At 34.5% G+C, this 25,190-nt stretch overlaps 2 protein-coding genes across 5 annotated transcripts in view; one reads left to right on the forward strand and one right to left on the reverse strand.

Moving 5' to 3' along the window:
• The first annotated feature begins 798 nt into the window (after positions 1-798).
• Positions 799-16,006, forward strand: Adk2 (Adenosine kinase 2). The gene is made up of 5 exons (XM_089636278.1): positions 799-927; positions 2,356-2,649; positions 9,517-9,706; positions 14,906-15,076; positions 15,153-16,006. Exons 1-5 carry the CDS (start codon positions 914-916, stop codon positions 15,516-15,518), a joined length of 1,035 nt encoding a protein of 344 aa, XP_089492404.1. The 5' UTR covers positions 799-913; the 3' UTR covers positions 15,519-16,006.
• A 6,457-nt stretch (positions 16,007-22,463) lies between these two features.
• The window catches only part of LOC149426265 (uncharacterized), a 29,706-nt gene continuing 26,979 nt past the window's right edge, over positions 22,464-25,190 (reverse strand). For 3 of the 4 annotated variants that reach the window (XM_089647789.1, XM_089647628.1, XM_089647711.1), the window contains 2 exons: positions 24,794-24,986; positions 22,464-24,449 (listed from right to left, as the gene is read on the reverse strand). In XM_089647789.1, the coding sequence (XP_089503915.1) occupies positions 24,109-24,449; positions 24,794-24,986 (534 nt within the window). In that variant the 3' untranslated portion in view covers positions 22,464-24,108. The remainder of the gene's footprint in view (positions 24,450-24,793; positions 24,987-25,190) is intronic. The other variant, XM_089647692.1, reaches the window with a different exon arrangement.

Genomic DNA, 25,190 nt, shown 5'->3' on the forward strand with positions numbered 1-25,190 from the left:
TTGTACACGCGGGTTGTCATTTGCTGCCGAAATACTATCATTTCCGTCGAAAATATTGCGTGTTAAAGTTGTTCGTGATAAAAATACATTATAAGCCAGTATAGTGTCAGCGAGTTACAAACATATTATATTCAAACTACCTACGTAAGTTCAAGTTTAAAGTGAATTAACAGTTTTAGGTTATTCGTTCGGTCTTTTGAACAATGCTTCATACTTGACATATGTCTTCCTCCACAACGTATAAATGTTATTTATTATATCGATAAACTTATTCATGTTATTGATTAGTGTTATCCTGTATTATCTTATTGTTTTGGTGAAATTAAAGATTTTTAAACATATGTAACCATGAGTTCATGAGGCTGAAAAATGTCGGAATTTTTCGTCGTACTGTCGGACAATCATGTTTTGGAAATTTTCTTCAGTGTTTTTGCAAATTTCTTGTCATTTTGGGTTTCTTCTTCTCAGATTAACAAGTTTCATCTTAAGGAAATGCACTGTAAAAGTTTATTTTCTTAGTCAGATGAACCTTGCCCTTGGAAAACATTTCGACATTTTTCTGCTTCAAGGACATTTTTATTATAGTTTTTTTGGGCTAGTGAATGAATAGAGTAGGCTGAGAGCAATTATGTTGTCTATGTTCGCATCTTTTTTTAAATGGCCTTGAGTTTCCTCTACCTTGTCTACTGCTCTGCTCCGCACGGTAGGTACTGCTTGTATATCTGTGGTTAAGTACTGTATAATTCTGTTGGATACAAAAAGCCGGAAGATATCGATCTAGAGAGTGGTATATTTATGTTCAGAATGTTCAGAATCATTCAGAATTCTGTCCGCTTTCTCGCTTGAGAGACGCGTTTCGAAAAAATACTTTTTTTCTAGATATAAAAAATATTATTATTTGTATATCTTGAAAATGGATACATTGAAGTAAGTTTTTAAAATTCAAATTATGTTTTTATTAAAATAATTTAACTCTTAGAATCTGCGATATAATACACGTGTGTACATTAATTTATAACCCCTCCATAACTGTCCCTGGATGAAGTGTCAATTTTTGAAAATATTATTACCTTTTATGAATGAAGTAAAATGTAAAATATTCAACCATCTACACTTTTTGTGTCACTGAAAATTAAATTGATAAACATATAGCAGTGTGTCGATAAAAAAATGTTTCAACGCGAAAAGTTGTGTAATAATATGTAAATTATCGCTACAAGTATTTATAATGTTAACCCTGGACAGTTAACGCTGTTATTGTACCACGATAAGCAAACCATTCGACTTTTTGACAAACATTTATTTTATATTTCAATTTTATGTAGTAACGTACTCTGTGTTTCGACGGTCTCCCGACATAAGGGGTAAGGTTCTCGACTAGCAAGCTGGAGGTCGCAGGTTCAAATCCTGGCATGCGCAAGTAAATTTTATTTGTTTAATTTGTGTTATTTCACAAATTACTCATTAGAAAAATAATATATAGTATATTTGCTACATGTTTGTGGAAAATGCTCTCAGTAACGCCCCGGTGTAAGACCACCATTCGAAATTGAAACATTGCTTGAAATGGCTTGGCCGTGGTTGGTGACCAGATCTGAATAGCCAGGTACTCCCCCACCTTCCTCTTCCCCATCTCCTTCCCCTCCTCACGACCTTCAGCCTTACAACATACTACAATTGGGTATGCATTAGTCTCACTGGCTCCAACGGTTGAGAGCATTTGGGACTCTTGCAGTCTCACATAAAAAATAAAATATATATAATAATGAGGTTATAATTAAAAGAAAACATATCTTTATTCTAATTTTGGTAATCTTTTAGGATTGCTGACTAAGCTTAATACAATATATTTGTTTTAAATAACAATCTGATTCAACTTGATTACTATAAAAGCCCACTATTTACATCAGGGCTAATGGTAAATACTGAATTTAAAATGTTGGTATTCCTGATATTTTGCATTCATAAAATAGGTTTTTAGGCAAGTTTTTTATATCCAAATTTATTAAAACATGCTATTTGTTTTTTGTAACATAAATAAATTTTTATAAAAAAAAAAAACTTGCCTAAAGACCTATTTTATATTTAATACAAAATATCAGGACTAGCAACAAAAAATCGTAGTATGGACAGAAATTATTGCAAAACTATTACCACTTAACATTTTGACGAACTCTACGTAGGGTTAAATGACACCTTCGTTATTCTGAATACACCATCGCTATTAATTATACGGTGGTATTAATAGTAATTTATTTGCTTCAAAAGTTTAACATTTTATTTTTCGGTGAGTATTATGAAGGAATCATGTCTCATTACAGCAGTTTTAAATAACAACAATGTACTTTTGTTCAGGGAAGGACGTCTCCTGGGAATTGGCAATCCTCTCCTGGACATCTCCGCCATTGTGGACAAGGATCTCCTCATAAAGTACAGCATGAAACCTGACGACGCCATCATGGCAGAACCCCGGCACCAGCCCCTGTACACCGAGCTGATTGAGAAATACAATGCCGAGTTCATCGCTGGAGGAAGTGTTCAGAACTCCCTCCGCGTGGCGCAATGGTTCCTCGAGAAGCCAAAAGTGACGACATACTTCGGCTGCGTGGGAAAGGACAACTATTCAGCAATTTTGAAAGAACGAGCAAGGTATTTTATGATAATATTAATGAATTTCAGATAACAGGGGGGGGGGGGGAATTAGACAAATTGGAGAAGAAAAATAAAATAGGAAAAAAAAAGACATTTATAACTGGCATAACAACCATAAATCTGTTATTTTTTATAATAAATTTGAAAAGTTTAGTGCCAGCTACAGATACAATGCGTTGTCTCGGTCAGGGCAGGACTTCCACCTAGGCCCAGCCAGGTACCGATTTTAATTTAGCTCAACACAGGAAGCCCCGATGGGAAAATAAATTTCTTAAGGCATAATACGCAATCTTTCTCTCCCATCTTCATCTCCCCTAGCTTGGAAGTTGATGCTATTCAGTTGCGTATTGCATAGTAATGCATAGTGCATAGCGCAGCCACAGGAAAAGCGTAAAACGTTTATAGACTTTACTATCATGGTTTATTTTTTATTCTGCTTATCAAAGTAGAGATACACAATGAAGCATTGTCTGTATATTTAGATAGCTTTGATCAATATTTATAGTTACCAGTAGCCACACAAAGCCATTAGATGCCACTATAATTTTTGATTACACAGCTATTGTATTAGTTAGTGGTAATTAGAGGTAATTAGCAACATGGGTCCTAGATTATCAACCACTTGATACTTCACATTGAACTGCCTAGCTTCTCCATTCACTATGAGATGTTGTGTTAAATACATAATACAATATATACAAATACATTTGAGTAATATGATCCTCCAGTGTTTGGGTTGGATATATTGGCTTGGGGAAACTTACTCTTGAAAGAAATTTTCGAAGATGTGCGATTTTTATGACGTCGAGTTTATAATATAATATTTTTAGAAGAAAATTATTTATTGCCATTTTCCAAATTTGTATCTCATTTGTCGAGAAGACTATCCGTAATTTTCTGAGGTATTATTTAACCCATTGGCCTCAAACGACGCCGTCCCGGCGGGTCTGGTGTCGTCGGCTTAAAAACGAAAAAGGAATACATTATTGACATCTGTGTTTAAAATTTTAAATGCCAATCGCTCTGTAGATAATTAAGCATTCATTTCGTAGTAGTTGGCAGGACTCCGTTGGTACAGTTTTTTCCTGATATTTACGATTGAAATTTTGTTATATTTCAGCGTCATTGAATTTTTTTTAAAATAGCGTGTGGTTCGGGAATAAGGAAGTTGAGTGAAAAATATTTTGACTTATAAAAAATATGTTCATGTAGATCAAAAAATATCGATTCTAAATATATAAATATATTTCTATATTATTATTTTTACAATTAGTTAAACGTTCTTGAAAAAGCATTCAATAGCAATATACTGTATACGCTCCACGATTGGTCGAAAGAATTCTGTCGTCACATGTGTCGTGACTTGTACGTACAACGGAACACCTATGGTGCATCTCTTTCTATTACATGAGAGATGGTCGATTTAGACGAGAGAGGTGTATAGGCCAAAGGTTTATTTGGGTTTGTCAAATATATGTACGTATTTGTTATTATTATTATATGAAATGGATTTCTAAAGATACATATTCGTATAGTGCTTTATAATAATATGTTGTTTATTGCATAACTTAGATGTTTTTATTATTATACATGTCACAAAGCATGTGATACACTTCAGGCCGCCGGCCGCTCAGAAAAGTCTCACAGTGAACTGGGCTGTAAACCGTTATTTTACTTTTGGTCTTTACTTTTCTGCGCGGTGGTCCTGAATTCGCGCGGGGAACGTCAACAAGTAGCGACGGCGATACCGTACAAGTACCGTATCGGGCGTGAAAAGCAAATATTCTAACTTAAAATATTAATTTAACTATGAAATCTTAATCAATTTTCTTTTTTTTTTTAATAACATCAATTATAATAGACGGTTAACATTGGTAAAAAAATTACTGGAATTCCTTGTTGAAGAATTAAATTTTTTTCCATACATAATGCTTAAGCGACGTGGTTTTCACAGTTCTAATGACGTCACACTACACCCCGCCTGTTACCGCTCGGATTCCGCTCGTTTTGGCGGGTTTAATAAAATTTAAACTTTGAGAATTAATTTAACTATGAAAACAAACTTTAAAAAAAAAAAAAAAAATACCAGTATTTAAGTTTGAATGCGAACATTGATAAAAAAAAATATAAAAAATGGACTCAACTTCCTTATTGACAAGCTTGTTCGTAAAATGCGTGGTGGGCGGCTAACATCAGCCCAAATTGAAAAAAAATATATTATGGTCATAAGTATGATTAATGTAAAACTTTTCTTAATCCAATTATAAAAAAAAGAAAAAAAAAATGGTTTTTATAAAAAAAATATTTTTATATACTCGTTTAATCATATTATTATTATTTTTTAAAAAACTGCATATATTTTTTGCATACCTTAATTCAATGAACGAGTAAATTTAAAAAAATTGTTTCGTTTGCATGTTTAGTTTAAAAGTTATGTAAGATTTAGTACACCACTGCAGATTTAAAACTTCGGTACAAAACAATTCGGAGGCCAATGGGTTAAATAATAAACATCGAAACGTGAACCTGTCGACAGGAACAAAATACCTGGAGCACAGAAATGCCGTAAATTGTGTTTTATTGGTCAGTAATTAGTTGTTAAAAATCACATAATGAGGAAATCACTTGTACAGGGTGTCTGGGGGTAAAGTACACTAACTTCGGGAGATGATTCTATGTGATAGTACAAGTCAAAAAAATAAACTACTTTTTAGGGTACTATTCAGGTAAAAACGTAAAATTGGTCCGCCGTGTGGAACTGGCATTTTTTTTTTTTTTGCATTATTGGTACATCTACCGTCCCGCGTCCAAACGCTGCTGTTCTGTCAGTCTATTTACTGCAGCACTTTGTGTCAATAACTTTTATTTTATTCGCAAAGGATCTGATAATTTATTGTAACATACTGTTTTCCATTTATTTTATTTTGTACAGTGAAGATTTAACAAATTAGAATGTTTTCATAAAAGTTGAAGTAAACAACAGGCAGGCGACATGTCGCCTCTCATCTAGACATCTCTTATCTAGAGATATTTATTGTTCTTTCTTAAGAGTTTGTGTGTTTGTAAGCTAATATTTATATGGATTTATATGGACTGTGTCTTATGATTCTATTTCAAATATCTTGGGACAATAAGATCCAGTGACGAACTCATTATAGATTCAAGAATATTATTATTTATGTTCTAATAAACCTGCAAATATTGCTTTAACATATAAATTACATTTTTTTATTGATTTTTATGTATTGTCATTTTTTTATATGTAGAAAAGGTAAAAATTATTATTATTATTAATATAAATATAAAGGTTATTATTAATATAAAGGTTTTATTTAAAATAGAGGAGAAAATAAAACTTGTGACTCGAAAATAACTTAGTAATACAATATACATTAACCTCTTGTTCGCCAGCATATCCTAGCAGTGGCGGCTCGTGACTTGGGTGTACTAGAGTGCTAATATGACAAAAATGGCATTATTGATGTTGTAGCTCAAAATGTGTTTTTTTTTTTTAAAATTCGGTTTTGTTGTATATAGATTCTTAGGAAATCTGCCAAACAGAAATTCCCTGAAAATCTTTAATACAAAAAATCTAAAAAAAAGTTTTGAAAAAAAAAACATTTTGGACCAAACATCTATAATGGCGAATTTTTTAAACTTAGGCACTACACATCCAAAAGTCACGAGCCGCCACTGCTAGGAAGTGGACAGGCTACTTTTCATCCCAGAAAAACATTCCATTCCTCTGGAAAAATCCTTTAATAATAAATAATAATATTTGGCTAATTTATATAGCGCTGTTTTCGTGAGAAATCACCTCAAGGGTGCTGTGTTGTACGGTAATTTCTCTCCAATACCATGCGAGCGAAGCCGCGGGTAAAAGCTAATTATAATTGAAAACGATAGTGAATCTTAAAATGAAAATTTTTGATAGTTAGAGATACACATAAACAATTGGCCGAAACACGTTAGATTGTGTTAATACTTTTTTGTATTACATTTATGCTATATCTTTAAAAAAATAAATTGCTCAGTAATATTAAGAGTAACTATAATAAATATTACATAAGAATTATATTGTTGTTGGTTCTTACGTTGGTTTTACATAATATGACATGATTCCCAGTGTTAAAGGTTATCTACTGAATAAACAAGTACATAGTACTGTTAAATATTGTAAAATAATTTTATCTTCTTCATGAAATTTATAATTTATTTTAATTTTCCAGAATTAAATAGTTAACAATTATAAAGTAAAAAGATGAGGCAATGATTTAAAAAATATATATATTTGTTGTTATCACTGAGTTCACTATTTAATAAGGATGCTGTATTAAGTAATTTATCTCACATTTAATTGTTTTATTATTCATTATTCTTCAAAAGCTGTTTATCTGGTCAGTGTAGTTAGTTGTCAAGAGGTACAGCATTACATTGCTTTTATGATATACAGATTTACAAAGTAATATAATTAATAATAATAATGAACAAGGTCAGCATAAGGAAAATAAGTAAATAATGTAATTTTGTAGTGAATGCATTTATAAAGGTTGAATAATAATATATCAAGTAGATATATTTTATTTAGTAGGTAAAAACCGGTATGTCTAATCTGCATCTGAAAACCATAAAAGAAACATATAATCAGTGACTTTTGGGAGTAATAGAGTACTAATATTAAAATAAAACGGTATTATTGATGTTGTTGTAGCCGAAAACGTTTTTTTTCTTCTTCTAAAATTCGATTTTTTGTATGAAGATTTTCAGGAAATCGGTGCAGTGCACTGCCAAACTGAAATGGGCGGCCGCTCCGGGATCCATTTATTGAATAACCAACACCCTTCGACCTCTCCAACTAGTCTCTTGACCTATCTCGGCATACCTATGTGCCGCAGTGGGAAGGATATATTCCGTCACTCCTGGACACACTGATCCCTAGATTCCTACCCAACCCTCATACCTTTTACTTCCCAGAACTTCCTCTCCTTCCTTTCCTTAATAAAAGACTCTCCACACAGGATCCCAAAAGATGACATAAGCCCTGAGTCTCTCCTGTGTGGGGTTAACGTAAAAAAAAACCTGACTGTTTAAACTCAAAATGATTTATTGCTCATCCATAAAATTGAAAATATAAACAAAATAATAGGATTTAGAAAAAAAAATATTCAATAATTTGTGCGAAAGTTAAAACCAAATTTTTTGTAAATATACATTTTGTACACATAATGCTACGTATACATCCGCGAGCCGAACGAGTATGGAAAATGAACTAAAGAATTATATGCTCATGAATTTGTGATTGATTTTGCATAAAAGTTTATTATATTTTTTAAAGAGTCCCAACTGCTCTCAACCGTCTAGAGCCAGTGAGCCTATAGCATCGCCAATTGGGTATGTTGCGAGGCTTAGGGTAATGGGGAAGTACCTGGCTATTCAGATCTGGTCACCGAACATGGCTAAAGCCATTTCAAGCAATTTTTCAATACTGAAAGGTGGTCTTACACCAGGGGCCTTAGCATGAGAAGTCGATATAGCCCTATAGCAATACAATATCGTTAAAATACGTCATCAATGAGCACTTAACGACATATGCTAGCACGATCAAAATATAACAACCGACGATTGTTAAAATTCCTTGTCTATGGTCAAAGTAGCGACGGTATCGTTAAAATTGCGAGCATGAGAATGTATCGATAGGATAACTTCCGACCGACGGTTGCTAAAAGCCCGCCGAATATAACGTGGGGTCTTGAGTGTCAGTTAAAACTTTGGTTGGCTGTCGATATACATATTTTTTTAATAATGTCGTTCATTATGCAAAATTTCTGGTTCAATGAAAGGAGGCAGGTTAGGGAAGATCGTAGGATTGAAAGGCGTCGTTTACGCGATCAATTGAATCCGTTCGAACTTGCAGAGACGGAATTCAGGCAATTGTTTCGAATATCTCGTATTATGGCTAGAGATCTCATTGATCAATTAACTCCTTTTCTAGTGTCAAAAAATACATTAGGACTTCCAGTATACATTAAAGTGAGAGTATTAAATATTATTGATATCTTAGTAAAACAAAAACACAATATAAATCTATCCACCACTGGAACGACCACGTGAAATAAATAAATTTGCTTCGATTGCTAGAGATTTCATGATAATTTTTCGCCGACATTTAAAAAATCATAACTTCGAATTTTAACATGGAAACATAAAAACTTATTAAAGTGCTATATAGTCATTATTCATTGACTATATAGCACTTTACCTGTATTTATCATAATATCAGCATTTTGAATATCTTAAAATACTGCGTATGATTGAAATATTAGTAAAAATAACTTCAAAATTTTGACACAATAGAATGTAAGTATATCTCTTTGATAATAATGGAAATTCTTTCTCATAAAAAGATAAATAAATAACTTGCCCAGCTACCATTGCTTGCGACATCGTAAAATATTAAAAAAACACGGCGGTTACAATGGTCACGCTTGAAATCTGACGTTTGACGTCTATCCAATTCATAGACAATTCCGTCCCAGTATTGCCAGCGTATATCGATTTGTATTTATTGCCTTATCGATGTCGTTAGAGATATCAATAGCGTTCTCATGCTAGGGAAGTCGTTATAAAATCGTCGGTAGATACGCTTAGCAATCCGATATCGTTAAGTTCGATCGATCTCATGCTAAGGCCCCAGGGCGATACTGGGAACATCTTCCACTCTGAAACGTAACGCGAATATACATTATATTATTTTTAATGATTTAATTGTGAACCTAACCTAATCGTGACCTAAGAAATCCTTACTGATCTGAAAAAAAACATTGTGCAAGTGGCTTATTATAACTCAACTGTTTCAATTTTCAGTGCGGATGGAGTGAACGTGCAGTACCAACTGTCAGACGAGCAGCCCACGGGGACGTGTGCGGTTTTGATCACCGGCACGCAACGTTCGCTGTGCGCAAACCTCGCGGCGGCGCAGGTCTTCACCGAGAACCATCTCGATATACCCGATAACCAGGCACTCATCAAACAGGCGGAGATTATCTATACTTCAGTAAGTAAATTATTTATTGTCACAATTACCCGGATGAAACCGGCTACTCCACCCTACTTGCTGCTGCGCTGCATACGGAGCTGTGCACACCCATACTCCGGATGCCTGTGACGGTTGATCACTCCAACTCGCACTCCTGCCAAACACTTTGTTAGTGGCCAGTGATTATTTTGCCAGCGTATCCTTAAGGTTACTATGTATTAAAAAATCCATTTCACTGAATATAACTAGCTTTTCTAGAGAAACTACTTATGGTAGATTAATAATATTTTGGATAATTTGTTTAGCGCCATTTTTGTGCAAAATCACCTCAAGGGCGCTGGCAAGATTATATACTATTTTTATAAATATATAAACACATTATCTAGTGAGACGGTACAATTTGCAAAACATAAATTTTCCAAAAACAAGGACGTTATTACGAAAATAGAATCAGCTGGTGCACGGTGAAAATTTAGCATCCGATCAAAAGTAACTTTTCATGAGATGTAAACTCAGAATACTGCTCATTTTCTGCAGTTTTAGGGGTCACAAGGTCTGACCCCACTTTACTCCTACTGTACTCCAGCCCAACTATTAATAATGTTGCTCTTCACAATAAGCTGTTGAGCTATTCTTGTACATGGGGGGGGCTTAAGGGCGCGCAGGAGCGCCGAGAAATTTTAACGATAGGTATTTGTAAATATTATTTCTATTTCGTTCATCTCAGCGGGGACTGCAAAAGCGCTATCGGTGTATTGGTGAACCCCAATGCGTGTGTGTGCGTGGCTGCAGGTGCAAGCACGAATCGTCGCGCCGCGCCCGATAGCGACTTATTATCGCGATCAGATTATTTCATTTACTGTTATTCATTTATTCCAAAAATTAAGTAGGTGCCTAGGTACATATTCGTAATAAAATAGCGAGGTCTACATTATTTAATATTGTATTGTACTTAACTTTATTATTATTACTTACTACAAATATGTACGTAGATACATCTATTTTGCCTCCGTGGTTGAGGGGTAAGGCTCTCGACTTCGAGTCCGGAGGTCTCGGACTCAAATCACGGCGTGCGCAAGTAAATTGATTTTAATTAATTTATGTTGTTTCACAATATTAAAAATAATATTCATTAAAAAGAATATTAATTAAATATAATATAAAATAATTGTCTGGAGAAATAATGATACACGCGGCGACTTAGTTACGGCCAAATCAGCTAACAGCTTACAGGGTTTTGTAATACTAGTCCAATTAAGTCGCCAATTGGGGATTCCACAGTCTCACTGGCTCCAGACGGGAGCAGTTCGGACTCTTGTGCGGTATTCACATAAAAAAGTCACGTCGCAACTCGCAACTAGAGCGCCTGCTGTTCGCTCATCACCTCAGTCACATCGCGACTTGTGCGTAGTTATATACATGTGACTGCCTGCTCCGAGCTCATCTTCTGCACACGCACAAGTAAATGAGACTTGTGGGTGCGTGTATACAGGTTGCTGCACACATAAAAAAGGAGATATCAAATATAAAGCACGAACACACCAACTGCACATTTTCCGATTTAAAATTTGTGAAGGAACGACGAAATGGTCTTCTAAGCCAGTATGTTTTCGAGTGCAAAATGTGCAAGAAAATAGAATACGTACACTCCGAAGACCCGAAACGGAAAATGTCTATAAATACTTCTGTCGTCGAAGGAGTGATGTGTACAGGAAATGGGTATTCACAATGGAATGAAATTTGTGGGGTTTTAAATATGCCAAATATGGATTGTAAGACTTACACGAACATAGAACAATGTTTAGCGCCAATAATTGAAGAATGTGCCTTAGAAGAAATGATCGCAGCTGGTGAAGAAGAAAAAAGGCTAGCCATTTTAAACGGTGACGTAGACGAGGGTGGCTATCCTTTGGTAACGGTGGTTGCAGATGGCTCCTGGGCAAAGAGGTCGTACAAAAGTGGATTTAGCTCCTCATCTGGCGCAGGGTGCACAGTTGGACTACGAACTAAAAAGGTTTTATTTCTGGGAGTGCGAAACTCATACTGCTGCATATGTGCTAGAGCTACTAAACTACACATAGTTGCTTCTGAGCACATAGGTGCTTCATAAACTGGCGTGACAGTGCTAATGCCATGGAAGCCCACATTATAGCAGAAGGGTTCTCGAGAAGCATGGAAATGCATGGATTGAAATTTAACAAACTAGTTGGTGATGAAAAAAATAATGCAACAAATGCCATATGGTCCTAACCTTATAGTACAAAAAATAGAGTGCAAAAATCATTTACTCCGCAATTTTTGCAACAAAATGAAAGCACTTGGAAAAAAAACCAACAACGCTAAAGGCTTTGTACCAGTTCATATAAGGAAAAAGGTTGAAGCAAACGTTTTACGCATGAGAACAGCTGTAGTTGGAGCAGTAAATTACAGGAAAGAGCAAGAAAACACAGTACAAAGTGATAAAATAAAAAATTTGAAAATGGACATAAAAAATACCGCAAATCATGTGTTTGGTGATCATAAAAATTGTGCATCGTACTATTGCAAGCCGGAGAAGTATACTGATGATCCAAATTTAGTAAGCGATCTTCGAGATTGTGGAATATGGACTGATATCCAACAATTCTTATTGTCTCTAATAGCAAATGCAGAAAGTCTTATTATTGACGTGACAAATAACACTGTGGAGCAATTCAACAACGTTATCGCCAAATTTATAGGTGGAAAAAGGGTAAATTTTACTACAAGAGGATTTTACCAAGCAAGATGTTTTGGAGCAGTAGCTTCGTGGATTAGTGAATTGGCAACCCATTCAAGAATACAAAAGAAAATCCAAGGCCACAGTCCCGGCAAATACACGAAGCACTTTATAGAGAGGAAACGACGTTCGAAGGAGAATACACAAATGTGTCGAAAAAAAAAACTAAAGTATAATGAAAATACGACAGAAAAAAGAAAAAAAGTTACAGGGCCCGATGAAAAAAATTATGGTCAATTGGAATTAGAACCAGATATGCCACCTGAAATATTTGAAACGAAAAAAGAGGAATTTCTCAAAGAATTTTTTAAGAATTATCTTCAACAAATAAGGAAGAGCTCGAACGGAATACGGTAGGCCAAAGCAATAACAATCTGTGGGCAATTGAAAGACGTAAGCGGATAACGGCGTCTAACTTTGGAAAAATATATAAGCTTCGGAAAAAAACTTCAGTTACGGGAGTATTAAACTCTTTACTGTACTCACAATTCAAAGGAACTATGGCCACAAATTATGGAAAAGAAAATGAAAGCCTAGCAATAGAGCAATTTTCAAAAAAAACAAGTTTGCAGGTAGGTATCCGCTTGTGGGCTATTTATCGATAAAACGAAAAACTTTTTAGCGGCAAGTCCGGATGGCCTTATCGGTGAGGATTCTATAATTGAAATTAAATGCCCTTATAGTATAGCAAATATGTCACCAGAAGAGGGAATTGCACAAAAGATAATTGATTACTGTAAATTGGAAGACCATTCTTTAACATTAAAACGGAATCATAATTACTTCTACCAAGTACAAGGCCAGTTACATATTACTCGACGTAATTATTGTTATTTTGTTATGTGGAGTCCAAAAGGTTTGCTTTATGAAAAAATTGAGAGGGACGATGAAATCTGGCAAAAAATCGTTCCACTGTTAGAAAATTTCTACCACCAATGCCTTTTACCAGAAATAATTGACGGTCGCATACCAAGAAATTTACCGGCGAGGGAAAGGTCTGGACCATAAATTGTTTTAATTTCATTGTGTAGATGTTAAACAGTAATTTTTTTTACAATAAAGCGTTTAAAAACAAAAAATATGAGATCATTGAAGAAGATTGAAAATGTCAAGTGATGTAGGAGGTATTCCCAAAAGTGCATTTTTCTGTAATAATATAACGTATTAAAAAAGTTAAATAAAAACTAAACTAGTTATGTGTATGTACCTAATATGTAGCACAATAAACAATATGGTGCCTCTTATACATAGATTTCAATATTCATTTGTATAATATGATATTATAATAACATAATCGATTCAACAACATGTGGTAGATGCATGTACCACTGAACATACGCTGTACCAGCATTCCATCAAACGATCAGTGGTGTATGTACTTACCATCACACATTTTCTTGTAAAATATAATTTTTTTGAAAAAAAATCTAGAACAATATATTTAGTCAAATATAAAAGTTTTTTTTTGGTTCGGTAGTTGTATCTTAAAAAAAGTGTCCTATAAAGGGATAATATTATGTTGAGTACAACCTTCAAAAGTTATCAAAAAATATTTTAATTAACTTTTGTGTTCCATATCCAACTCGGCAATACGGAACGGAATCATCTCGGGGTCTGTCTGTAACAGGTGTTTTTTTTTTCAATTTTTTTCCATTAATTTATTTGACGTAAACAAATTAAATTTGTCACAATAACTTTAGTAAATAAGCTCGGTAAGTATTGGCACACTCAAGATAAGTCACCAAACAGAAAAATAATTTAAAAAAAAACATCGATAACTCGGGACATGACAACACTAGTGGACTAGTGTGTCGATATAATTATTGAGAATGTCACATCACTTCGTTGACTGTATACGTATTCAACAAAACCCTCTCCGCCCCCCCTCACCCCCGAATACTGAGAGAAAGGGACACATGCACCTCAGCCTGATAATACCTAAATAAAATTGTCAAAATCGAGGTTTTGTAGTCCTCATTTTTCTACTCCAAAACTGAACCGATTTCCAAGATTTTTTTTACCAAATGTATTGGAAGAAAACATTCTATGTCTGTACGTTTTGCTTTTTTTAAAAATACATCGTCTTATTTGTATACTGAAAGTTTGTTGATGGCGTTAAAAAAAAGGCAATTTCAACAATTTTTGAAGGGTTATAACTCCTATAAAAAGTAACTTATCAAAAAAATCAAAACGTACCGACACGCTTGCGGTCAATATTCATATTATGTAAAAAAAATATTTTCTCTAGTGTCAAAATCCAGAGAGGGAAATGAGGAATACGTTTGTATGGAAAAAAAACCACCCGGTTTCCTCTTAAGATCACTATCTTTTATGCAAAACAGTGATCCTAAACCCTCGCATGGTATCTAATTATCTAAGTAACTTACTATGTACTGTACATATTTAGAAATGCTAAACTGCAAGGTTATTTCATTAATGGTGATTATTTGAATTTACAGGGTTTCTTCCTAGCTGTAAGTCCACCCTCCATCATAAGGTTGGCCCGACATGCCCATGACAATAACTATACCATGGTAATGAACCTTAGCGCTCCTTTCGTTTCCCAGTTCTACAAGGACCCCTTAATGGAGACCATGCCCTATGTAGACATTCTGTTCGGAAATGAAACTGTACGTACTTCACTTTCCTGATATTTAAACATGAAATATTTGAAGATTATGTATTATAATGATGTTATTGTTGCAGGAAATATCAACTTTTGCCAAAGAAATGAAATGGGACGAAGTGTCATTGAAGGATATCGCCCTAAAAGCTTGTTTGCTCCCAAAGAAGAACCAGAAACGAGCCCGCACAGTCATAGTAACCCAAGGACGAGAACCCGTCCTCCTTGCCAATAACGGAGTAGTTACCGAGATCCCCGTCATTGCCCTGCCCAAAGAAAAGATTGTGGACACTAATGGAGCCGGAGATGCCTTTTCCGGAGGTTTCCTCGCCCAACTGGTTTTAGGAAAGTCTTTGGAAGTCTGTGTCAAGTGTGGGATATACGCCGCTTCAGAAATTATACAAAGATCTGGCTGTACCTTCTCTGGAAAAGCTAACTTCTCTTCCTAAACGACTTATTAGAACTAATCAATTATTAGCAATCATGTTTATATCTTACGAGGAATACAAACTCACATTCATAGCCGGACATTATTATTAATTTGTTAGCATATTGTTCAGCAAGCAATAACTTATTGTGTGGCATTTACAATCTTACTGTACTTATTTGATAGTGTATAAAATGTACCTGAAGATGATACCGTTTAGCAATTACCCTCGATTTTAACTGTTACCGTAAGTTATTTTCAACTTTTACAAGCACAAATATTTGGGTTTACCCAATTTTGAAGGAGTTTGCAAAAATAAAAACATAATTAATGTCATAATGGAGTGTTATGCTCTAAAAAGATAATTTTAACATTGAATGCATAATACATATTGGGATAGTGGCCTTGTTATTTATAATATAGACTGCAGCTTGGAAAGCGCTCCAAATTTCTGACTTCCCATCTTGGTATACAAGAAAACAAAAACAATAAATTATAAACAATAAATTACGTTATGTTTTCTGATTTATTTTCCTTTTCCTACAGAAATCAATGCCCAACGCATCAGGTTCGCACCCATGTGTTGTTATGGGTTCAATCCTCTGAACCTAAGTCTTCCATCATTGCACAAGCAACATTTTTTAGCCTTGAGCCATTTAGTGCGGCCTGCTGAAATCAATGCAAAAAAAGATTTAAAAAAATTACATCCAGAATGCGAAGATGGTTTTCTTTTAGTATTTATCATATAAGTTAAGCTGAATAAATATAAAATCATCTTCGTGTTCCGTGCATATGTTAAATGGCACTTGTGCCATTCAAATAAATAATTATAAAAATCTAGTTGCAGACCACAATTATGATAAATTTGCTGCGCATTGCAGGAAAACTTGTTCCAAGTACAATAAGGTACTCAGTGAAAATAATAAGACTTAAAAAAATGTATTCAAATTCGCTGATTCTGAATATATGTTTTATTATAATATGTTATTGTACGTAGAATTTATAAATCGTAATTCTACAATATCCACAATTGCCAATTCATGGAGAATTCCCAAAGTTACTTGGAATTTCTAAGATTTTTCAAGATTTGGTTTTTATGCAGGGAGGACCTTTTTCAAGGAAAAATTCAGGGATTCTGGGAATTTCATGATTATTGAAAAATAATATTTACAAAAATTGTGATAATAAAAAATAAATGCCGATTTAAATAGAATTTGGTATAATTATGAAGGTAAAGGAACGTGTGGGGAATTTGATTATCTCATCATCTCTTGTGGGTATTTTTAGAACTATGCTTTGGCAACCCTGGTCTACATTCATATTAGAACTGATGAAAACGTAATGCAAGTTTTTTAAATACCAGTAAATTGTTTAGCAGGTGCGGTCATGGATATATTTTTGCACTTTGGTTCAATACAATAACATTAGTGATGAGATGCTAACATTTTACCTAGTGTTCTTCAATGTTAAAAGTGGATAATATTAAGACTGGTGACTCGTGACATCACTGGTCATGTCCATAGATTTAGTGCGTTTTAGAGATACCCGAAAAATGAAAACTTTGAAAATTATAACTACAAAACTAAGAGTAATAGGCTATTAAAAAAAACTGTAACAATAAAAAATATACTGGTATTTAACCAGTTGTGTGTCTTAAGCGCGTTTACGCGCTCTAGGTAGCCGTGCTCACAAGGCCGGCCATACAAACTGAGCGCATTAACACGCTGTTCTATATGACGATTTTGCTTGTCAAACTCAAGTAATTTGAAAAATCTAAAATATGGAACCCACGGTGACATCTATTGGGATGATGAAGAAATAATTATAATAAAACAGTTCACAGATTATATTGACTTTAGAGTGATCTAAATTAAGCTTCTTTTAAAGCTAAAAAATTCGCGGCCTGTCTGTACATCCAAGCAAAATACCTTTCGACATTTAAAGGGTTAAGTTAGGGTCTATGATTAAAAAAAATGGACTGGAGTTCCTTATTATAATTTAAACTGGTTGACTAGTGAAGTCGTATACAGATTCATGTGCTAACGCATTTCGAAGGATACCGTTATAGTGTTCCACCGAGGGTAGTTATAAAATTCTATTTGCAGACTATGTACTGCAAGAATCTGAAGAAAACATCTACATTTTTGTCTGTAGATAGTGTATGTCAGTTCAATACCGCATATTGCCAATAATTTCTAAACATTTTATATTGGGCGTTTTCAGTTGAACAGCACAAGACGCATTGATTGTTACTTTCAAATTTTGAAATTGACTCTGAATGAACCTACATGATACAGTTCGATCTGTCAGTATTACTTAGCATTCAGTAACACTGATATCTGTGGATACCGTATTGATACATGCCATATCTATATATGTCCAGGCCTAACCTCTTTCAATTAAAGAATCATTTCTCTAAGGGGGTATTTCACAGCCCTCTTCTTTTTAATGTGAAACTGCAGTGAGATTATGCATCTCCAATCGGGGTATATTGTGAGGCTGAAGGTAGTGGATAGGGGAAGGAGATGGGGAGGAGGAAGGTGGGAAAGTACCTGACTATTCAGATCTGATCATCAAAAAAGCCCAAAGCCATTGCAAATGTTTCAATTCTGAATGGTGGTCTTATACCAGGGCAATACTGAGAGTATCTTCCACCCTAAGTTGCAAATATATACTATACTATATATTTGCACCTTATATTATTTTAAATGAGTAAATTGTGAAATAACACAAATTAATCGAATAAAATTTACTTGCACACGCCGAGATTTGAACCCATGACATCGTTATGATCACGGAGGCCTTCAAATCTGTCTTGATAATTTTATGCTTTCCATTCTGTTACTTTTACATTTTATTTTAAAGTTTTCTCCAGTACAAGATTACTAGAAGTCATGATTTTTTTTCAGTGCAGAAATTCTGGGACTAACTGCCATAATATGTAAATATTATTGCCTAGAATACTAATGGAGGGTAATAATGTTGATATCTTCAATTTATAACATCTATCTATATAAAAAAAAAATGTTTGTTAAAAATCTTAAATCTCCGAAAGTTCTTCATCAAAAGCTTTGAAATTTTGACACAACGTTGCATTCGAATATGCATGTGTTTTTATATACCTATATTATATAGATGTCACCTGTGATAAGTAAAAACAGCACCATCTGTTGGATGTAAAAGCAACACGCACTATTGTTTCACAGCAACGCGTAGCGGGGTACAGCTAGTAAAAAATATAAAAGATTGCTGGGGCAATTTAGTTATTTACAACAACAACAAAACTGTAGACAAGTAATGTAATTCCTTAAACTATTCCTATGCAAAAGCCCCTAAAAACGATGTTAAAAAAATATATGCCTAGTCACAGAATGGAACTAACGGATTCCATACCAGAAATGTTAAACGTGATTTTTTTCATGTTGGTTAAAATTTACATAAAACTCCATATTTTCCAAAAATATATTATGTAGGCTATTTAAGACACCAGAAAATTAAAGGATATTTTCTTTAGAAATTGGTAAAAACCATTGAATAGAGAATAACAGGAAGCGCCCTAATAATACAGAAAAAGAAAACCAAGCATCGCATAGCTGCACTCTTCCCTTGCCATTGCTCATCCCTTTATATTTATACCCTATAATATTAATACACTATAAAGGGTTTAGTTTTTCCTGTGGGGATGATTTAACCCGGACATAAAGTCGGGAAAAAAAAAAAATAATACCTTCAACTTCCATTGTTTCCCATACATTATGATGGCAACCTACTACACTAGCGGCATGAGTTGTTGGTTGGTTTTCTCTATAATTTAACATAACATACATTTTAATGTATCTGAAAATACTGTTCTGAAAACCAAAACCAAGTCTCCAAGTGAAATATTTAAAAAGTGTTTTATTCAGTAATAAAATCAGTTCCCTTCCAGTTTAAATTCAGTTTTTTCCTAAGTATTAGATTCAAGTATCAAGTCAGATTTAGAAATCAATTCTTCTCTGTACTTTGACGTAGCTTCACTCCACTTTTTCTCCACACTCCCCGAAGCTGATTTCGTGACAAGTTGTGTCCAGCCCCCCTATCGTTACAATATCTGTACGATCACATAACTCATAATAAATCATTTCCTAAATCCCCTAACTTAACCTGCCTCACAAGGCTGCCCAACCCGGTGTACATAGCTATAGCTCCCGGCTGGTGATATAGCTCCCCTGCTTTTACACTGTAAATGTGTTTTGAACATCAACATTGACAATGATATATAACATAAACTTGAACACTGATTGCTAATAGTATAGAAGATCTACAGTCTCTCGTGTCTAGGATGAACGAAGTATGCATGAAGAATGAGTTAATGATGAATGTAAATAACTCTTAAGTAATGGTGTTTGAAAGAGAGGGTACGAAAACAGTGTGCAATATAGCTGTGAATGAGGAATACTTGGAGCAGGTGGATGAGTTTGTGTATTTAGGAAGTATGTTTACGAGAGATGGGAAGGCTGACAGAGATATTGAAAGAAGGGTAAATGCAGGTAATTCCGTTAATGGAGGACTGAACGCCGTTGGCGCTAACAAAAAATTGTCCAAAGAAGCGAAGTTAGCAGTCCACAACGGAGTGCTGGTACCTACCTTGATGTATGGAAGTGAGGCATGGAACTGGCAAAGAAAGGATGAAAGTAGATTGAATGCTGTTGAAATGAGATCCCTGAGGCGTATGTGTGGTAAAACCATGTTTGATCGTGTGAGGAATGTGGAGATCCGCAAAGAGTGCAAGGCTGATATAAGCGTAATGAGTAAGATTAAGAAAGGGACGCTTAGATGGTTTGGGCATGTAGAGCGAATGAGCGAAGATAGGAGTGTAAGGAGGATATATGATGCAAATGTGAATGGTAGCAGAAGTCGGGGACGCCCGAGGAAGACATGGCACGATCAAGTGAATCAGATACTCGAGTCGGGCCATGTCAAGAGTCAGAATAATAGAAGAGTATGTATGAGACGATGTATGAATGTGAATGAGGCAAGGAGTGTGTGCCAAGACTGAGTTGTTTGGCGGTCCGTCCTCTCTGCCTACCCCTGCGGAGAAACGGCGTGATGGTTAGTTAGTTAACTTGAACACAGAATGCTACATTGATCTAACACAGCTTTGCTGAATTAACCTTAAAGTTTTTATTTTCATGGTTTAATCCATGTTTTACGTAATCAAGAACATTTTGTTTGCTAGGATTTAACGAAATCATTTCTCCAACAATAACCTGTCAACGTTTTTTGGCATCTTGAAAAAAGACTTTGGAGTGTTTTTGTTGTTTGTTTGTTAACTGAACCACGGCACCTACTTTTTAAAACATATTTTATCAAAATCCAAATTAGAAAGTGCAAAACACCACCACCAAATGCTAAATACATTCCATTTACCACTATTGAAAGAAATGTCAAAGCAACATGCTACATTTAGCTCCCTCTAGCGGCTAGAGTTGTTGATATTGCTACTTTTTCACTGTTGGACTTATTATTAATATTTTAGGGTATTTGGCTAAACAAAGGAAATTATTTTCTTTTCTTTGTTACACTTTAAGAATGGAATATTAGGAAATCACTATTCCAACTGGTGGTGAAAGTTCCTACCCAAGTTTTATTATGATTTGTTTTGTTTATTACCTTTCAGTTTCATAGGTGCATGTATAACATGTTTGTGATACACGTGCACAAGAAAAAAAAGTGCTCCAAAGCCATGCGACCTAAATACAGTAATTGTGCTAACAAAAATGCGTTTTATTTAAATGGAATGGGTTATGATAAATAAAAAACAATTGTTGTTTCCCCCAAATGTCAATAAAATGTGAAGCCACTGAAAATAACCATAGAAACGGTCTGGCATTGCAGCCATTTTGGAAGCCATTTTTGTGCTACGATTTGGACTGAATTTTATATTGGTATTTTATTTAGTCATTGGTAAAAACACACTTTCTTTTGATCTAAATAATTAATTAAAAATATATACAGGTTTGAAAGTTGTATTTAACCGACTAATTAAAGTAAATCAATAAATACTAGCTGACGTGTACCCGGCGTTGTGAATTCTACGATAAATATTGACTTATCTCTACATTTTATAAATATAATATGCATGTATTATATACCTTCTGAAAGAAATTCTCTAAATGATAGTGAAAACCCCATCAAAATCCGTTGCGTAGTTAAGAAGGACTAAGCACCCAAAAAAACAGACAGATGCAGATAACGACTTTATTAAGTCCTCCATCACAACACAAGCAACATTTTCGGCTTTCTGTGGTGGTAGTAGGAGATTTTCAAACATTGTTGGGTTATTCGTAACCTGGGAATGTTTGTCTTTCTTTAAAAAATAAAAAATAAAATAAATAAAATTTTATACTATTTAGGGAAGCATGTTAAAAATATATAACTTTACAAAATTCTATATCACATAACTACGAAAAATCCAATTGAGTCAAAATGCAATGTACAAACTTTGGCAAAAATGTCCATAAACATCTGGTTTTACAATTTACAAAAACATTTTAAGTAATTATGAAAGTATAAAAAAAACGAAAATATAATCAGCTGCTACTTGGTAGATATTAGGCGCTGGCAATAAAGAAGTTAAGTATATTGAAAAATAATATTAATATTTTTTGCTAAATATCGAGAGAAAAATATATTATTATTTTGATATTTAGCATAAAAGGCATATTCAAGGTGTAACAAACAGTTTTTCGTAACTATCTCCAGATTTCCGAAAAATTCCAGACCGGATTTTGCAACTCCATGACATTTTCACAATCATAAAAAAGAAGGGTTCAGAATGCGACGACATTTTTAAACAATGTCTCTAGTTTGCTTACCTCGAGCTAACAGCGGGAACCTGATGATGTCCATTGGTATTTTGAAGCACATGTTGTGTGTATCGGTGTGTTAATTAATGGTTTATAACGTAAACAATAAAAGAGGATGGTAATTTTCACAAAATTATATTTTGTGTAATAACACCAGCTACAGCTAGACTTATTTACAATAGATTTTACAGATATTTTCATAAGTAACAATTAACTTTATACTCTGTCAGCAGATCTTGTACAATAGTTACATTAATGTGAGAAAAGGGGGACCCAATAAATAAGATATTAGATACACCAGAGCTGCACTGCTACAAACAAACATTGCTTTAAACAACTAAATGGTGCAACACGTCGAGGGTACATGGTTAAAACTGATTTGGTTACAAAATATTATATTAACATATTCCAAATTAACTTAGGTACAGACATCCTTTTCCAACCTTCAAACTGGGAAAATTATTACCATTAGAAATTATAAAAATCACAAACTTAAGTATGAAATACTGAGTTCAATTATAATATATTAGCTTCTTACAAAATAAAATAAAATAATGTAATAAATAAAACGTCCAAGGTATTATTATTGATCATTTGTTCTGATTCTATTAGGCACCTAACAAGTGAATGACTCTCTTCATTAACAACAAACAAACAAACACTAAACAAAACATTATGTAGTACATTTCTTTTTTTACCATATGCAAACACTATGTGTAGTAAAAAAATGTAAAAAATATTATTTTCACTTTTTTTTTTGATAAATTTTACATTAACAACGGATATATTATTATAAACATCTTATTGGCTATATTAAAGTAATGCGATGCGATAGTCTTACATAAAAAAGATTAAAGTTTATACAATATAATATGAGATTGGTATATTCGGTAAAAAAAAAAAAACTAAGAACAATGTAATGATTTAAATTAAAAATGACACTTATAAAAACTAGAACCAATCACAACTGCTGAGATGTATTTTGGTAGGTAAACCAGGTTTTTAATGTAATTAACATAATCCTTCTTGAGTTGCCACTCAATTCAGTTCACAAACACAATTCACTATCGTTGTACATACTGGAGGGTTCCACGTTCGGTGAATCAAATAATAATTACTATGGCCTTGTGCAACACTGTCCCAAAGTACATATTATATGACACGAGTAGGGCTTTCCCACCTTTATTTTATGCCTTTGAGTATTTTAATTAATTACCACCTCAGAGCTTAACAGACTTTCTTTCAACCATCCAATTATTTAAATTATTATTATTTATCGACTTTGAAGTGGTTCTTCTAGACACACTTATTGTTGTGTGTTTTTATGTCCAAACAGAGAGAAAGTAACTGAAAGCAGATTGTACGATGACGCAGCTATTGCGTGTAAGGTCAGGTCTACCCCTGAGTAAATTGTTCCATCTAAGTCCCCAATCAACATCATAAATGTGTAATTTAAAGTTTGCTTGCCTCATATTACTATTCATAATCATATCAATCCTTTTAGTCATTCAATTTTCCATAAAGTCTATTATTGAAAATTTATTAGTTACGTCTAAATTTCACATTATGCAAGTCTAAATAATATCACTCGAATTGATTTATTTTTAAAGCGTTAATGTATGTATTATTTATTATTAAAGGTTGCGTATGGTGGGCCTAATCAACATAAAACCAACCAAGGTTACCAGAAGGCGCCTTGTGGGTGCCATGGAGTCACAAAACACGATGGAATGCTTCGACACTCAATCATGTCAAGGTCATGCTTTAGGATCTTCTCATGGTGGTGTTCAGCGACTGCATCAGCCCTGTGTTGATATATCCGTAAGACACTGCATTCTGCTGTTGGACTGTAGCTCTGGGGTCTTGATATTGGTATTGTCCCATCATCTGCACAGCACTGGGCAACTGCGTGGGTGCGTTGAACTGTGCGGGTGGAGCCCCGGGGAAGGGGCCCCCTTGTTGAGGCCCCATGCGGTAGCCGTTGAGCGGGGAGCCATATGCGCTGATCAGGTTGGGGTTGATGGGGCTCATTCGTGAAGAGGCGTGTGATGCGGCGGCCATCTGCATGTGCTGCTGCATACTGGCCACGTTCCCTGCAAAATCACCTATTTTATTTGATGAGTTCGTCCATACAAATGATTTACAAGATTGTGGCAAAAATACTTGTTGTGGAAAATAGGCAAGCCATATTTTATAAAAAATTACTACTTTTAATTTGTTCCATGTTTTGGTTATTTAACACTTTTACTCTCAAGGATTTATTAGATGTATAATTTTTGCTAAAACAATTGACAATTTTTTTTTTTAAATGGGATTGTTTATTAATTTTTTTTAGAAGAGATAATAGACTGACATCTTGGAAAAAATTGGCAAAAGTGGAGGAATTTGAGGGAGAGTTGTCTAAAGCTGGAGGCCAGAAGGTTCATGAGGAGTATCATATGACAATTACCAGGAATGTTTCTAGAGTTGCGGCCTGAGTCAGGCGGGGCCTGGGCATAGTACTTGTGGTAGTGCGGGGTGGTAGGCGGGGCGGGGGGAGTGGGGCCCTGGTGGGGCGGTGTACCCCCTTCGCCGCCTCCTCCCGCTCCCCCCTCTGCCATCTGCTGCAGGCGGGCCAGGGAGCACGATGGTCCACCAGCACCCTGAAACAAAAAATATATATGTAAAAATAATGAAAATTAATGAGATAATATTGCATAATGAATATCTTTGGTATGACTGAACTTCAAAATATTCCACTTTAACATATACATACATACGAGTGGGGTGATTTTTTTTATTCACAATTCCATTGCGTGCTAGTAACACAATTCCATTGCGTGCTAGTAACACAATTCCATTACGTG

The sequence above is a fragment of the Hesperophylax consimilis genome, chromosome 1 (assembly GCF_061612785.1).
Source record: "Hesperophylax consimilis isolate HC1 chromosome 1, BYU_Hcon_1.0, whole genome shotgun sequence".
Taxonomy (NCBI): Eukaryota; Metazoa; Arthropoda; class Insecta; order Trichoptera; family Limnephilidae; genus Hesperophylax; species Hesperophylax consimilis.

Bases quoted from the DNA above. Each gene is read 5' to 3' on its own strand.
- Adk2 (XM_089636278.1), top strand. The intron at 9,707-14,905 runs GTAAGTAAATTA...TTGAATTTACAG, and splicing joins CGGAGATTATCTATACTTCA to GGTTTCTTCCTAGCTGTAAG. The intron at 15,077-15,152 runs GTACGTACTTCA...TTATTGTTGCAG, and splicing joins TTCTGTTCGGAAATGAAACT to GAAATATCAACTTTTGCCAA.